This window comes from Sceloporus occidentalis, unplaced genomic scaffold (genome assembly GCF_023333645.1).
Source record: "Sceloporus occidentalis isolate IW3139 unplaced genomic scaffold, rSceOcc1.0.p SCAF_97, whole genome shotgun sequence".
Lineage (NCBI taxonomy): Eukaryota > Metazoa > Chordata > Lepidosauria > Squamata > Phrynosomatidae > Sceloporus > Sceloporus occidentalis.
In genome coordinates, this window is record NW_028317077.1 from 434524 (window position 1) to 450402 (window position 15879).

The following is a 15879-nucleotide window of genomic DNA, read 5'->3' on the forward strand; positions in this document are numbered from 1 at the left end:
GCTTTATTAAAGCACGTAAAGAACACAAAACCAATGCAGGTTATTAATCTGTGATAAAAAAAAAAAAAAATCCGTTTGGATGGGAAGGGGTTAAACATATCACTGAGTACGTTTGGTATGAGAATTAAAGGGAAACTTCTTGTAGTCACAGCTATCAGCATCACAGTCAGGTTTATTAATAAAAAATGACTGTTTGTTCTACTAAATTATTCTGGAGATAATTAGTTTAGACGTTCGTCTCATGGAAGCCGAGATGGGAAGCAGCCAGTGGCAGAGCCAGAATTATCTGAACAATCTCCTGTCCTAAAGTTCTCCCCCCCCCCCCCAACCACCCTTACAAAAGGCTGCCTGAATCAATCAACAACAATCAGCAACTTAACAACAAGCGAGAGATAACTCACTGGGGAGAAATAATCATCCAGACCCAGATAACAGGAAGTTAGGAGGGTTGTTCCCATGGTATAAACGCAAGGATGGGCTTTTAATATTTATCTATCTACATACCCTACCGTTCAAAATTTGAGGTCATCTGGAAACTTCCTTGTTCTTGAAATTAAAGCAAATTTTGTCCATCAAAATGGCATTAAAGGGATGAGAAATTCAGCAAAGACGGGGTTAATGCTGTAAATGACTATTGTGGCTGGAAATGGCTGATTTTTAATGGAATCTCTTTATAAGCTTACAGAGGCCCTTTATCACTCCCATGTTCCAATGGCCCTTTATCACTCCCATCACTCCTGTGTTCCAATGGCCCTTAATCACTCCCATCACTCCTGTGTTCCAATGGCCCTTTATCACTCCCATCACTCCTGTGTTCCAATGGCCCTTTATCACTCCCATCACTCCTGTGCTCCAATGGCCCTTTATCACATAAAATAAAAAGGCTTTGTAGCAGGGGTTTCAATGGCTCGATGTCTTTCGACAACAAACATGCAGCCACACGCAAAGGCATCTTCTATGTAGTAATTTGTACCGTGTTCGTCTTAGCAGGGGATGCGAGCAACATTTTATTTCAGACATTTAGCCTTTTGGGCAGTGTCGTTCTCCTGCGGTTGCCGCAGGAAAAAAAAAAAAGGAAAAAAAAAAACAACTCTGGCTATTTCAAGGAGCAAGAAAAAAATGTAGAATTTGCAGCTTTAAAGGAACAATCATGTTATTTTATGGAAAAAAATACAAATAAAATTGAAGCTTCTCTTTATCAGGCAGAGAGTTTCCATGCAACTCAAAATGTAGACTTCCCAGTTGATAGAAGTTACTATATATTATATTTTAAAAGAAAGTATGGTTGAAAGAATGTAACAAAAAATAATTTAGAATGAAGATATCTCTCTGTTACCAGGAAAAAATGTAATTATTTTTAAATTCTAACAGGGCGTATGCGACTAGGGCATGGGAACCGGGGGGTTCCTGCGGGGGGGACCGTTAATGAAGAAATCCCCCCAGGGCCGTAGGAACTCCCCCAATAGAAACGCCGCAGGAGGAGAGAGAGGGGTGCCGAGCGGTCGTTTTCAGCAACCGCTCGGCGTCCTTCTGTCTCCCCTGCTCCCGGCCGCCGCTGCCACCCGCCTCAATGCTGCCCCGGCTGCGGTGGTGGGAGCGTGAGGCGTCTGTCTCGGTGCCGGCGCTTCGCGCTGAGCACCGGCATATGATGTCATATGCCGGCGCTCAGCAGTGAAGCCGCGTGCATCGCGGCAGAGCAGCAAGGCAGAGGCCTCGTGCTCCCACCACAGGACTGCATGGTAAGTAACCTACAAAGGGGGTAGGGAGAGGGTAGCTAGCGAAAAGGGGGGCAGGAAGAGGGTAGCAAGTGAGAAGGGGGGGTAGATAGTGTGAAATAAAGAGTTAGAATGAATGAATTAATATGTGGATGAATTGTGTGAATGAGTGAAATAATGAATTAATCTTTAGATGAATTGCTTTAATTATTTGTGAGCTGGGCTGTTTGGGGACAAAGTTGGCTCACGCTGAGCTGTCCGGGGACAAAGTTGGCTCACGCTGGGCTGTTTGGGGACAACGTAGTCTCACTCTGGACTGTAATTTGTTTGTTTAATCTGAGTGCTGGTCAGGTTATATGTGGGGAATGTGGACGCCAGGGCTGGCCTTTGGGGTGTGCAACCTGTGATCTATGCCTGTAATTTAGGGGGTTTCTATCTTTAATGCTGACTTTTTATGTGAATTCCAGTTGATTTATACCTGCAAAGCTGGGTTTGTGTTATTCTGTTGATCCATATCTGCTACGCTCTGTTTCCATACATTATTTATATATACCTGCAAATATAGGGTTTGTATGTCTTATTCAGTTAATCTATACATGCATGTGGGGATCTGATGGGGGAAAATGCTGTCACCCACAGATTTTTAGGGGTTCCTACGCCCATGGACTAGGGTCCAAAGTTTCAACACTGAAATTGAGCAACCAACTGAATGGGCCAATCAGCATTCCATTCCATCTGTTGCTATGGTAACAAGATTACCATTACATCGTTGGACCAGAATCCTCTTTCATGCTTTTAATTCGTTCACATTTTTTCTGAGGTGTATTTTTTTTTTTTTTTAAACTTCACACGAGAATTACTTTTTATATGTAACACGCATGCAGTTATTAAAATAAATGCCTGTGTATTTACTTAGTAAATAATAGGTGCAGATACAACATATTAACAGGTTTCCAGATAAGAAATACATTTAGAGAACAGTATAGACAAAGCAACGTCCAGCAACCTACTCAAAGAAATGCTTTAGGCTCATGTTTACGGCCTAACACTACCCATGCCCAATTCCTCATTGGCTAAACATTCTGTTGCCATTGCATGGACATATAAAGATGGTTGATGTCCGGAAACCACCAAAGTTCTAATTAGCATGACTCGCATGCAGCTAATAGTCTACAGGGCAGCCATCTTTGTTCAACAGGACTCATGAAAATGGCCAAAGTCCACTATTTCCCTAGTTTTGGGTTCACTGCAGAAACTCCGCAGCAAAAACCTGGCATTCCTCTTACCTCCATAATAGGACTCGAGGCCAAGACTTTCTCTTCCACATTCGTTTCACTGGCGGAGCCCCCGACGGTGGCAAAGTACCTCATGGCGTATTTGGCAGACACCGTCTTCCCCGCTCCCGACTCCCCGCTCACAATGATGGACTGGTTCTTCTCATCCCTACGAGGTAAAGTGATATTTGATTTATACCGTAAATAACATTCAATGGCTGAATAAATAACAAGTAAGTAATAATTACTAACAGGAGGCCATAATCTAAATCTAGAGGGTCAGCAGCTTCTCTCTCTCTATATATATATATATATATATATACCTGCTTGAAATCAGGTGTATTGGCACATAGAGGCGTATTCACTTTTTGGAAGGCTTAAAAATGACAATACCCTTATACCATTATGTATTATACCGAGCCAGTTCTGCCATTCCCACAGGAGAAGCTCCTAAATTATTTAATATTCCCCATGCTGCTGCCAAATGATGCAACAAACACCTACTTTTTCATATAAAAATGCAATTACGGTATTAGTAAAATTATTAATGAATGAACAAATAAATTTTTAATTATACCTAAATACACAACAATAAACAGGATAGCCGATATCAATATGGTACGTCAATAAGAATATAACCTGATAAAATCAGCCAAATGCAGAACCTTGGTGTATTTTCTGTTGTTTGGAAGGTCTTTGCCAACAAAAATCTAATTATAAAAAAATCTCAATTATATGTTCATGATATTTATGATGTTTATGGAAATGTATAAATAATGTATATGAGAGTGCGTTTATTACATTTTATTAATACCAGCAGATTCGGTAACACTTATTCGAAGAGGGAACGTGGCAGAAAATAATAATAGCAAGAATAATAATAATGTAAAGATAAAATATACAAAATCATCAACAACAAATAACTAACATTTACTGGGACAAAAGAGGACCCTGTTCTTGTGAGCTTACAATCTATGAGGGGATGGTCTCCAAAGACATATTTGCCACAGCCGTTGCAGAATTGCCGGAGATCATGATGATCCGGGCACAGCCCTGGTATCTCCCCCACGGCTCAATGGGTTCACATTATAATATCAGGGTCATTTGGGGTCATTAACATCTCCTTATTGCTAAAAGACAGGTTTATGTTGCTTGGAAGATCAAAGGGCCGCAAGGAATTTAATCGGTTAAAATTTAAATACCGCAATTTATAATTTAAACTCATATGTCACAAAACAAAACCTAATTGTGCCGACCAGGAGGCCATAGAGGAGCCGCGGAGGGCCGCATTATTTGGGTATCCCTGCTTGAGCACACGTTCCTCAATTAAAATCTGGTTTTCAGGCAGAAAAGCACACAATTCCTGTCCCTATTTGTGGCCCTCGAGGACTGGAGCTGTGCTACAGCGACAACCTGCCCAAGGAGGGGTACTTATAGGTACCAGGTGGTTTGGGGTATAAAATAGATGTTAACTAGTGTCAGTTGGGCTCAGAGACGTCTCATACAGAGTCTTCTGCTTTGTTTCTTTATCTGTTAATTTGTAATGAAGTGAGAGCCAGCAGGACGCTCGGAGTTATTTGTGTGAATGAATGAATGAATGAGATAAATCACGTCAGGATTCCACGATACGCTTTGATCCTAGAAGACTCCTCTGTCACATTTGGACGCTCTAATCAAGCAGTTATCTTCCTGCCCAGGGCAAATACAATCCAAAGCAATTAATATTAGAGAGATCATTAATATCATCAATTAACATAGAAATCAAGCTTTTTTTTCAAAATTCTTGTAGTTAACCTCTACCACTTCTAAGAGGCTGTTCTATGTATCTATCACACTCCCCCAAAAACCCACTGCCAAAAATAATTCTATCACTGCAATATAAAGTACAGTTAATGTACCGTACACGCCACGGAGGTCTCTAATTGGATCTGTTGTTGATGCCATTGCTGGCATGAATAGAAGATGAATAGAAGAATTTCCCCAAATCTTCGTATACGGAATAGATTTTTGGAAGGTTTGATGCTAATCCATTAGAGGGGTTATTTATTTTCTAATAATTAAAAATCTTTTTTTTTTGTTTTGTTTAAAAAAACACTTCCCACCATCCTCTCTCTCTCTCTCTCTCTCTCTGCTGCCATCAGAAATGGAAGTACACAAGATTCCCGTGGTTTTTATTACTTTTTCAAATTAACAAAACATGTCCAGATGTAGAAATAACAGAAATCCCAAAACAATAATAATAAAAAAAAAAAAAAGATGACATCACTCTGGTGAATAGTATAATTTAAACTATTTTAAAAACCCTGCTAATTACCCACCTGCAACATCAACTGATAACATGTTACCCACTGTGCAATGAGTACATTTCATACAGACTGCGTGATATAATTAACCAAACATTCAATAAATACACAGAGGATCGATGCGATTTTCGTCCATAAACAAAATTAAATAAATAACAAATACAATAATTTTATAATAGTAATATTTATTAATAACATAACTTGCGCTTATACCCAAAGACATTTCGCTTTGTTACTGCTTGGCAGATGATGGCCAATAAGTGTACCAGAAAGATTTTAGAGACAAAGCTACCTTTTATAAAAACATACTTATTTTTTTCTTTCTAATTAAGGTGAAAATTGTATTTTTATATATTTATGTAATTTTTTTTATTATTTTTAGTAATTCTAAAAATAATGCACCATGCACTTATGTTAACAATAAAAATATACTTCTTTTTAATGTGTAAAGATCTAATCTATGTCATTTTTAGAATAAAATTGTTTTATTCGGCTCATGGACGGAGGGTCCTTGGTGAACACTACAAAAATCTGAACAATTTTATAACGATCTCTGTTATTATTATAGACTATTTATGTGTACAAAGCCAATGGGGGTCCGCTGACCATCGGCGCCCATAAGCCGCTGCCTAAACATCAGTACCCTCTCTGGCAGAGGGTCCCAGAACAACCCAATCGTGAACTAATTAGCACTAGTAGTGATGACTAGTAGTGATGACTAGTAGTGATGACTAGTAGTGATGACTAGTAGTGATGACTCTTGTTTATTTACAGTAGATAATTACAGGGCGTCATCATCCCCAGGGTGTGTCATCTTCTTAAAGGCCAAAATCGAGTATGTAACCAAGGTCAAGATCACCGAGATATGCTCCTTGGTTATTCCTCCATACACAGAGAGCTGACCTCCATGGTAATCTATTCACAGAATCAGCACAGCAGTCTGATTCACCTTGTTCATCTCCATAATTATTAATGGCAGGTCAGCAGGTCAGCAGGTCGCGAAGGGTTACAATGAGTGTTAAGCTATGGCCGGTGATGTACGAATGTATAGTTTTACTTATTAAGGACCAACATAAAAGGATTTCCCCAACTGGCTCCACTGCCTGAAAAATCTGGACAGCAGAGCAGTGCCTAAAAAAACAGGACTGCCCCTGAGAGCCAGGACATTTGGGAGATATGCAGGGAGGTTTCATTCATTCTTTGTTGCTTTCTTATACGACTATCAGAAGTTATCACACAAATTAGGCAGTCAGGGGGACTCCAAACTATTTCTTTATCAGATCTGGATCAGATTAAAAATACGTTTGTTTGTTTTTTAAACCTATTGTGATTTTTTTTTAATATAATGTGTTTTTGGGCAGCTGCAAATTAGCCCTAAATCCTAAATCCAATCTAATACCAAATCATCCCACGTTCAAAGGATAAAATTGTTGACATATCAGTCTAGGCGCCTGTTTCTCCTGCTGTAAAGACTCAGACCTTAATCAGTCGTTGGTCTCGTCTTAGATTCAGGAGCCGTATGTCTACCCCACGCGTTTTTATATTCCCCTCACTGGATTAGCAGATTCGGGACAGGAGTGAATAATTCCAGGCACGGCCGTATACCAAAGATCTTCCAGAGCAAATCGCAAAATCATCTAGGAAGTCACAAACGACTCTGCAATGACATCAACGAGCTTTCGCAACAACAAAACTGGATTCCCATCTACTGTTTCTCCAGAAAGCGCCTAGATGCTCCTCAAGAGTTCTGGGAGAACGTTCTATGGGCATTATTCAAAAGTGGAACTTTTTGAGCAACACCGGCCTCATTACGTCTGGAAAAGGCAAACTGCAGCCACCATTAAGAACCTAAAAAAGTCAAGCATGGTGTCGTGATTGGGGGGGATGCTTTGGGGACCATCACTGAAGGAACCAAGAAGCCTGCTTTATATCAGAGGATCCCACCCTGCGATGCCAGGCTACTATGTCATACCGCAATGACCCAAAACCAGTAACCAGACTGGCGTTGTAAAATTAGCCCAGCGGCCAATCAATCTTCCAAACACTTTTTGGAAGATTGGCAGCGCAGGACCGTTCTGGAGGGCGGTGGTACGGAGATCAAGATCCTCTCAGGCTCTCCTTCATTTGTTTTACAAACCATTCTCCAGACCAGAATGATGAGACATCAACTGAAATTCCTCAACAGACCCCCTGAGGGACTGTCAGACGAGATCAATGATACATTACAACAACGCTCCAGGTGAATTCCTGAAGCCTCATCAAAAAATGTGATTACTTTACTAAACTTCCGAAGGTTTCTACATCTGCGAGATGAGAGAACACCAGTTATTTATTCTAGCGATTAAAAAAAACTTCTCCCAGTTATGATGTTTTTTTTTCCCTGGACAACCAATGGACCGTAACAGATTTGAACTGAAAGCTCGTATAATGCATACATTGCATCTTTTGCCCGAAATAATCCCAGCTATCATTTTTGTTCTCCTTTGTTGAATTTTCAAAAGTGGAGTCCGGTCCCATCAGAATTGTCTTTAATGAGAACAAACAAAGCATGCGTTGGGAATTTATAACATAATAACTGGTTTGTTGGTGCTTTTTTTTTTTTAATCTCTGCCTCGGTGGAAGGTTTTAAGAAATAATTAACCCGGAGGCAAAGAACGGGAACGCATAATGAGGCGCTATGGTTTCAGCCCGACTGATCAAAAAAGTTTATTTTAAGGAAAATGTGTTGGGTTTTTTTTCATAATTTTACCAGTTTTCATGGAACTTTTAAATACCCTACAGAGAACGGCTGAATATATAGAGAACAATATTTTGAGGTTTTAATAAAGATAACCCTTTTGTTACCTCTTTTCCCTTAATTATGTGGACAAAAGTAGTCTTGCTGGAATTTAATTATAAGTTGACTGAATATAAAATTAAAATTGGGGTACCCAAAATATTGGTTTGTTTACAAAAAGGTCAAAAGTGTAATTGACCAAAATTATTATTATTATTTATTTATTTACTTACAAATACTGGTTTTGATAATCATGACTCTTCTAAGATTATTAAGCTCTCCAGAAGAAATTGGTTTTAAAAAATGAATTATAAAAAGGATTTGGAGACAGAACAAAAAAATCTTCCATCGCAGCTACATCATTTACCTGATTATTATTTCTGTGGTGGGCACCCTGAAAGCCTTCAGTGCAATTTCATGTTTAAATCATTTTTTATTAATTCAAACATACTTTATTTAGGAAAAGATGTCTAAAAATGACTTCTTAATCCCAATCACACTCCTTCCAAAACTGTACGAATCGGCTTTATCTATTTGATGAATACGCTGTCTCCTTATCATACTGATAGAATGGCTCAGTCTCAATCACCAGCCTGACTAATGAAAGTCTACGGAGAAACTGACATCTAGCGTGCTGGGATGCAACTACAAGGATTATTTCTGAAGCACTATTTGCAATTTAAAAAAAAGCAAGTAACACATATTTTTCTCAATTTTCTATAATTTTTTATTTTGTTTACGAAGGTCCGGAATAGCAGATGGCCCCCTTTTTGGTAAATCCACACTCTGGCTCGCCCATAATGATATTCCTTGCATTTATGCTATAATGTTTATCTATTTGTTAATGTAAAATACATGCACCACTCAATTGAATCAAATCAGAATAAAATGTCAGTTTAAAATTTACATTTATTAATTCCTGTATCCAAGGAGCAGTCCTTTGTTTCTATTTTCTCTATAATTTTTTGGAAACTGGACAGATGCTACACCCTAATCCCCGGCGATTCTATGCAAATAGGTCCTCGATTCAAATTCCGCAAATAACTACAACGTATCGCATTCGATCTCCATAACACAGACATACTCGATTTCACCGTCTCTATAAATCTAATAAGTCTTTATTATGCGGATGAATATTAACATTAAAATGCGATAATCTTGAGAACACGGCCGGCCAGCTTAATGGTTTGCAAAAGTTACTGTAAATACTTACAAAACATTAAATAGAATCAGGTCTCTTGAAATGGTCTTTAATGGTTTTAGATCCAGATCCTACATTTTACTGTTAAGAACTGTTGACAAATATATATATATATATATATAATAGTGATTACAGATTAAAATAATATAAATAAATGTATCAGGAACCCCCTTTTTATACCAACTCCATGTGAGCAGCGTTCTTACCTTCCTGATCTGAATTATTATTCCGCCTCGTTGTGTTATCCCTCAACTATTGTTAAGTTATTGATCCCTTTTTGGTTCTAACCGCTTTTGTCAGGGATTGGGAAGGGAGAGGATTTCAGAACAAGAAACCAATTGATATACTAATTCTGCCACTTTTCATAGGGTCAAACAGTCCCTTATATTTAAACTAAGTCTTGGAAACAATTACATTTATTTCCAACCAGGAAGCAGAGGCTGCTGGTTAGAAATGAATAAATTAATGTATTATGCTAAAAGGTGCAAAGGGGACGGCTTCCGTTTAATGATACTTATCAAATCTGAAAGGTCCTTCACACTCTCTAATTCTTCGAGGCGGCACAATTAATGATCGCTTACTGTACTGCGACAACGGACCGAGCCAATATATAAAAAAACAACTACAATTAATGATAAATTCCACGTGATTTGACCATTTACACACAATAATTCTATATAAAGAATAATTCCAACATGTACACACCTTGCCATCTGTTTGTATGCCTCCTCCGCCACAGCAAATATATGAGGGTCCATGTCCCCCATGTTTTGGCCACTATACGCATAAATGACATCTTCTCCGTAGATAGGCATTTGTTCATAGGGGTTAATGGCAACGAGCACGATACCTGGAAAACATTTACCAGGTCAATCTTCAGGTCAGAGCCCCCCTCCCCGGTCTTCTCATATTGTCATAACTGGGAGGTCTCTGGATTTGAGCCAGAGTCTCCAGGTCTCCCGGTGTCATGGGTCATGCCCACTCCCTCTCCATGTTCCACTAACCCCCCACTCATCTTCGGGACCAGCCCCACCCATATCTAAAAAGCCACTCGGCCAAAAGACGGAGAGGTATCCTATCCCAGAAAGTTCCCAGGTATGCAAACCACATATTGCATCACATAATATAATAGCGTGATGTCTTGTTACAAAGTTTCAGCTGCTTACGCCAGTGATTTGGGGGGCTCATTCCAAAGAAATTGTAAGTAAAAAAAAAAAAAAAATCCATTTTGGAGCAGAAAACCCCAAAAAGATAGATTTTCATGGAGATAAGGATGGGCAGACCAACTGTCTCTCTCCTTTAGCCTTAAAGAGGATTTATTGGTCTCTGAACTATACGACCTATCGAACAAAGACCATCGGTGGATAATTTCTCTAACACAAGTGGAGGTAGATTCTATAAACAAGAGGGCAATAAACTATAAGTGAGAACACACCCAGAACCCAAGTAATGTATAAAAATCCTATAGTTGGTGGACAATCAGCCATTACGCGACTACACAGCCGGTGGCTGACGTGACCGGTTAGGAATGCTTCCCTACGTCATGTCTTACCGCAGTAGGTGTAGATATGGTTGGACTCCAGGAAGCGAACTTTGAGATTGTGTAAAACAGCTGGCTCGTGGAGATAACTGAGTGCCGTGAGATCATTTTCTCCAACCAAGATATCCGGGTTACGCAGGTGCGGCATCGGATTTGAAGAGGGACCCACCGGATACTCCAGAACCTGAAAAGCAAAAAATGTATTATACTAAACAATCATTAAAGCCAAATTGTTTCAAGTAAAAATATATCAATCGGGTGTGTAAGGATGAGATAATACGTTTTTATAATTTATATTGATGTGCTGTGGATGTTAATGCCCATATCATCTCAGCGAACTACAAAATCCAATGTTGAGGGCTTAGTAAATCCCCTACACTCTATGTGCAGCCATAAAACAATTGTAGTTACATTCATACTGGGCAAAAATAAAATAATCCTGCACTAATTGACCATAAAATGTGATCTGGTATACAGCTAGGTCACCAATATAGACAGATACAATGTGCTAATAACACACAAACAGTGATAATCTTTCATGTCTTTATTGAACAGACCCATTAAACATTCACAGTGCTGATGAAAAGTAAGTAAACCCTTGGATTTAATAACTGGTCGGACTTCCTGTGGCATCAATAACTTCAAACAAGCGCAGATCTGACCAGCAGAATATTCAGGAGGAACTTTGGACCATTCTTCTTACAGAACTGCTTAAGGTCCGCCATATTCTTAGGCTGTGCGATGTGATCGGCTCTCTTGAGGTCATTCCACAGCATCTCTAACAGGTTAAGGTCTGGGTTCTGACTTGGCCGCTCCAAAAGGAGGATTTTCTTTTTCTGAAATCATTCTGCAGTTTTTCTTCAAGGCTTAGGGTCATTGTCCTGCTGCATCACCCAACTTCTACTGAGCTTCAGCTGGCAGACAGCCACCTTGATATTATCCTGTATGATACTTGGGGATTCATTGTCCCCTCGATGTCACGGCACAGAGGAAGCGAAACAGCCCCAAATCGTGATGCTCCTTCCACCATACTTGACCATTCATGTGTGTTCCTCCTGAACAATTGAAATTTAGTTTCATTAGTCCACCAAACATTTTCCCAGTAGCATTCTGGATTGTGAAGGTGTACTTTGGCCAAAAATAAATAAATATTCCACACCACTCCACAAATATATAAAATAAATAAAAAAGTGCTGATTAAAGTGCTTGATCCATATGGGATCTCCAATAAGGTGCTGCAAGATCCTTTGTTAAAGTGCTGACAGATGTAAACCAGTATTGAATACTTGCACTCACACGGTGATGCTGTCCAATGAATATAAATAAGTAATTGAATAAATAAACTTATGTCCGCAATAATAAATGTCCTCTCCTCTTTATCTGATCCTCAACGCATTCCCTCATATCTCAACTTCCTCAGGAGATAAAAAAGTGAAGGGTAATGTTGATCGCTTATCCATGCTGTTCCATTTATTGAGGGTTTGTCTTACTGTTGGCTGATGATGAATATGAGATATATATGAGCTTACTTTGTAACCCTTTCCAGCTTTATGTAAAACAACACTTCTTGATTGTAGTCTTCTGAGATTTCTTTTTTGTGAGACAGGGTTCATATCAGCAGACCCTTCTTGAGAATAGCTCAAATGTTTGAGTGTTTTTTTTTAGTATCTCTGATACACACCTCCAATCCTATTTCATTGGTTGGACTTCAAGTTTGCTAACTCCCGACTCCAATTAGCTTTTGTTGAAGTTATTACCCTAGTGGTTCACATACTTCTTCCAACTAACACTGTGAATGTTTAAAGGATGATGTATCAAATATAGGCAAAACTCTATAGCAGGTTGGACGCCCCTGATCTACAGTGTATTTTTTTTAGTCGTAGAACTAGCGCAACAGGATGGTAGGGCACCTGTTAAATAAAAATATAAAAAATATCATTTTATTATTTTTTTGCACTCTTATTGGTGCAATATGGATTGAGATCCCTCAACTTAAGGGAGGAATAATCATGCAAGCCCCATACATAAGGAGGGTTTTTCATACATATACTGACTATATCATTTCAAACTGTAAAAAATACATGGTTGCATTGAACTGTAAAATGCGTGACTTGAAATAAGGAACAGATCCTCTGTAAGAAAGAAAGTCACAAGTCAAATTCATAACAACAATACGCATCTTATTTGGTTATAAAACAAAACAGATTGTGTCCCTCCGGCCGATCTCCTTCGCTTAATCTAATTCAGCTTGCACAGTTCACAGGAGAAGAAGGACGATATGAGCTTGTGATGTCTATGTATCAACGCTAAAGTCCTCCGAGTGACAGGCTATGCCTTGTGCTTTCGCTGATTCGCTGGTTTTAAGGACTCAAGGACACGAGGCAAACGTTCTGACATTCCAATTAATGTTCTATGAAATAATGACCGACTTAGATATACTTTGTACACGCGCCGACGTGATATCGCGGCCGCTGTTAATCAACGGCTTTTAATTTATGGGGCTATTCTACATTTTATTTTTAAGGTGAACATTGCTTTGAACTTACTAAGATGAAAAGAGTTTTTTCCCCATTCTCTGCATTATACTGATTTAGAATTTTGGAGACAATTGAACAATTTCTTGGTTGCTTGGTTGTGGAGATGCATGGAGAATGAGTTGATAAAGGTTTCTTCAGGAGATGACCTCTGCTGAGTTCAGCCACCTGGAGATGCGGGATCAGAGTGTGAACTCACACAATGGAGTTGCTGCTGGGTTCCTGTTGGGTTCTTCTGCCGAGTGTTGATCTTATTAATTGCCTCCAATATCAAACAGTGGAGTACAGGAGCAGACAACACTGATCTGGGCACCTCATTGTGTTGACTAATCTGTAGCGGTTTGGTTTTAAAGTCATCAGGGGCCGAGCCACCCAGCAGGACGTAGCCAACTTTCTACAATTTTCAGGTACCTAATCCCTTAGGGGGAATATCAGGAAGGGGGGGGAGCTGCATATTAACAAGGCTCTGTATTAGGAATAAGAACTATGGAAAGTAGTGTAAAAAATATCACTACAAATATTTTCACACAACAAATTCCGACCCGAATCTGCCTATTAATGTAAAGGCCCCCTGTTGCGCCAACTTCAATGAACGCTTTTAATTGAGCTAAATGGATTTGATGCGTTTTATATCTACGTCTAAAACCGTTTTGGTGCAGGTGTTTTAAGATTAACAGGATTTTCACACTACCTGATATCTCCTGTATTTGTGATTCGCTGCGCTATAAAACAGTGTTCAGTAACTAATATATTTATAATCAGATGTACAGCTATTTGGCCTTTTGCTCCTAATTGCTGCTTTGGCCAGGAACAGTATATATATATTTTCCCCCATAACATAACCCCCAGCGCTGTATGAAGAACTAACCCCCCAGCGCTATATATATTCATATAACCCCCCAGCGCTGTATACAGTAATATAACCCCCAGCGCTGTATACAGTAATATAACCCCCCAGCGCTATATACAGTAATATAACCCCCAGCACTGTATGCAGAACTAACCCCCCAGCGCTATATATATATTAATATAACCCCCAGCGCTGTATACATTAATATAACCCCCCAGCACTGTATACAGTAATATAACCCCCAGCGCTGTATACATTAATATAACCCCACAGCGCTGTATACAGTAATATAACCCCTATAACCCCCAGTGCTGTATACAGTAATATAACCCCCAGTGCTGTATACAGTAATATAACCCCTATAACCCCCAGTGCTGTATACAGTAATATAACCCCCAGCGCTGTATACAGTAATATAACCCCCAGTGCTGTATACAGTAATATAACCCCCAGTGCTGTATACAGTAATATAACCCCCAGCGCTGTATACAGTAATATAACCCCCAGCGCTGTATACAGTAATATAACCCCCAGTGCTGTATACAGTAATATAACCCCCAGCGCTGTATACAGTAATATAACCCCCAGCGCTGTATACAGTAATAACCCCCAGCGCTGTATACAGTAATATAACCCCCCAGCGCTGTATACAGTAATATAACCCCCCTGTGCTGTAAACAATAATGTTGGTTGGTGACAAAAACCTGGTTTTATCTCATTTTCTTTCAATAAACCCCCTTTATCTGCAGACCTGGAGCCGCCGTTGCTGTCAGTCATGTGATATTTTGGGTGAATTTCAAACACCACACTGAGCTGATGCTTTATGGCAATGATAATGAAGTCTGATCCCCTATAGACTTTCATTAGTCAGTGTCCTGGTGTTTGATTAAGACTGAGGATTTCTATTATTTCCCACAGGCAGTATGATAAGGAGTCAGGGTGTTTGTCTAGTAGATTGGGGCTCAGATAACTAGGATACTTTTTTATTACGGTTTTTGTGATAAATCACCCGCTCGTTGATCGACATGCAGCTGATTATACAGTAACTTACAGATTCATCCTCAAGTTTTAAGTGCAAAGTTTTATCCCCTTCTTTGTAATCTTTGATAATCTCCGCAGATCTCCAAACTTCTTCCTGGTCGGGGATCCAGACCCGGGTGTACTGCAAGACATAAAGGCGATATATGTTATTATTACATCTCTTCTGTACGCACAAAACGCCAGGGGCAGTGATCAGCAGAAACTCTGTATATCTGTTCTACGGCGAAAAATAGACTTCTGCCCAGCTTTGCTTTTTAATCGCTATCCCCATTAAAGGTGCCGTTCCACTTACTCTTACCTACTTACTAACGAAATGCAGCATTAGAAACATAATTCCTGCTTCCAAGTATTGTTTTAATGCAACAATGCAATAGTTAAACTGTACACATATTCCATACATTAGATTTTTATCTACCATATTCATTATCGTTACCATAAAAGACAATACAAGAACGTTAGCGAACTACAACAATGATAATATACTTTGATTTATGCCAGATTTGTGTCCGCGTCTGCATTCTCCAAGCCATCTAATTTATAATGCATTTACATTTGGGGTGAATAGTAGGAAGTCTATCAAACACCAGTTTTGGGGAACATTTTAAATCTTAAAAACATAAGAAGTTAAGCTCGGCATATTTATGA

At 39.3% G+C, this 15879-nt stretch overlaps 1 protein-coding gene across 2 annotated transcripts in view; it reads right to left on the reverse strand.

Annotated features, from left to right (window-relative positions):
- Window positions 1-15352, reverse strand: part of LOC149284203 (unconventional myosin-Vb-like) — a 65568-nt gene extending 50216 nt beyond the window's left edge. For both annotated transcript variants that reach the window (XM_089497048.1, XM_089497047.1), the window contains exons 1-4: window positions 15245-15352; window positions 10822-10993; window positions 9975-10119; window positions 3002-3158 (exon numbers count right to left, since the gene is read on the reverse strand). In XM_089497048.1, the coding sequence (XP_089353174.1) occupies window positions 3002-3158; window positions 9975-10119; window positions 10822-10957 (438 nt within the window). In that variant the 5' untranslated portion in view covers window positions 10958-10993; window positions 15245-15352. The remainder of the gene's footprint in view (window positions 1-3001; window positions 3159-9974; window positions 10120-10821; window positions 10994-15244) is intronic.
- Between the last annotated feature and the right edge of the window lie 527 nt (window positions 15353-15879).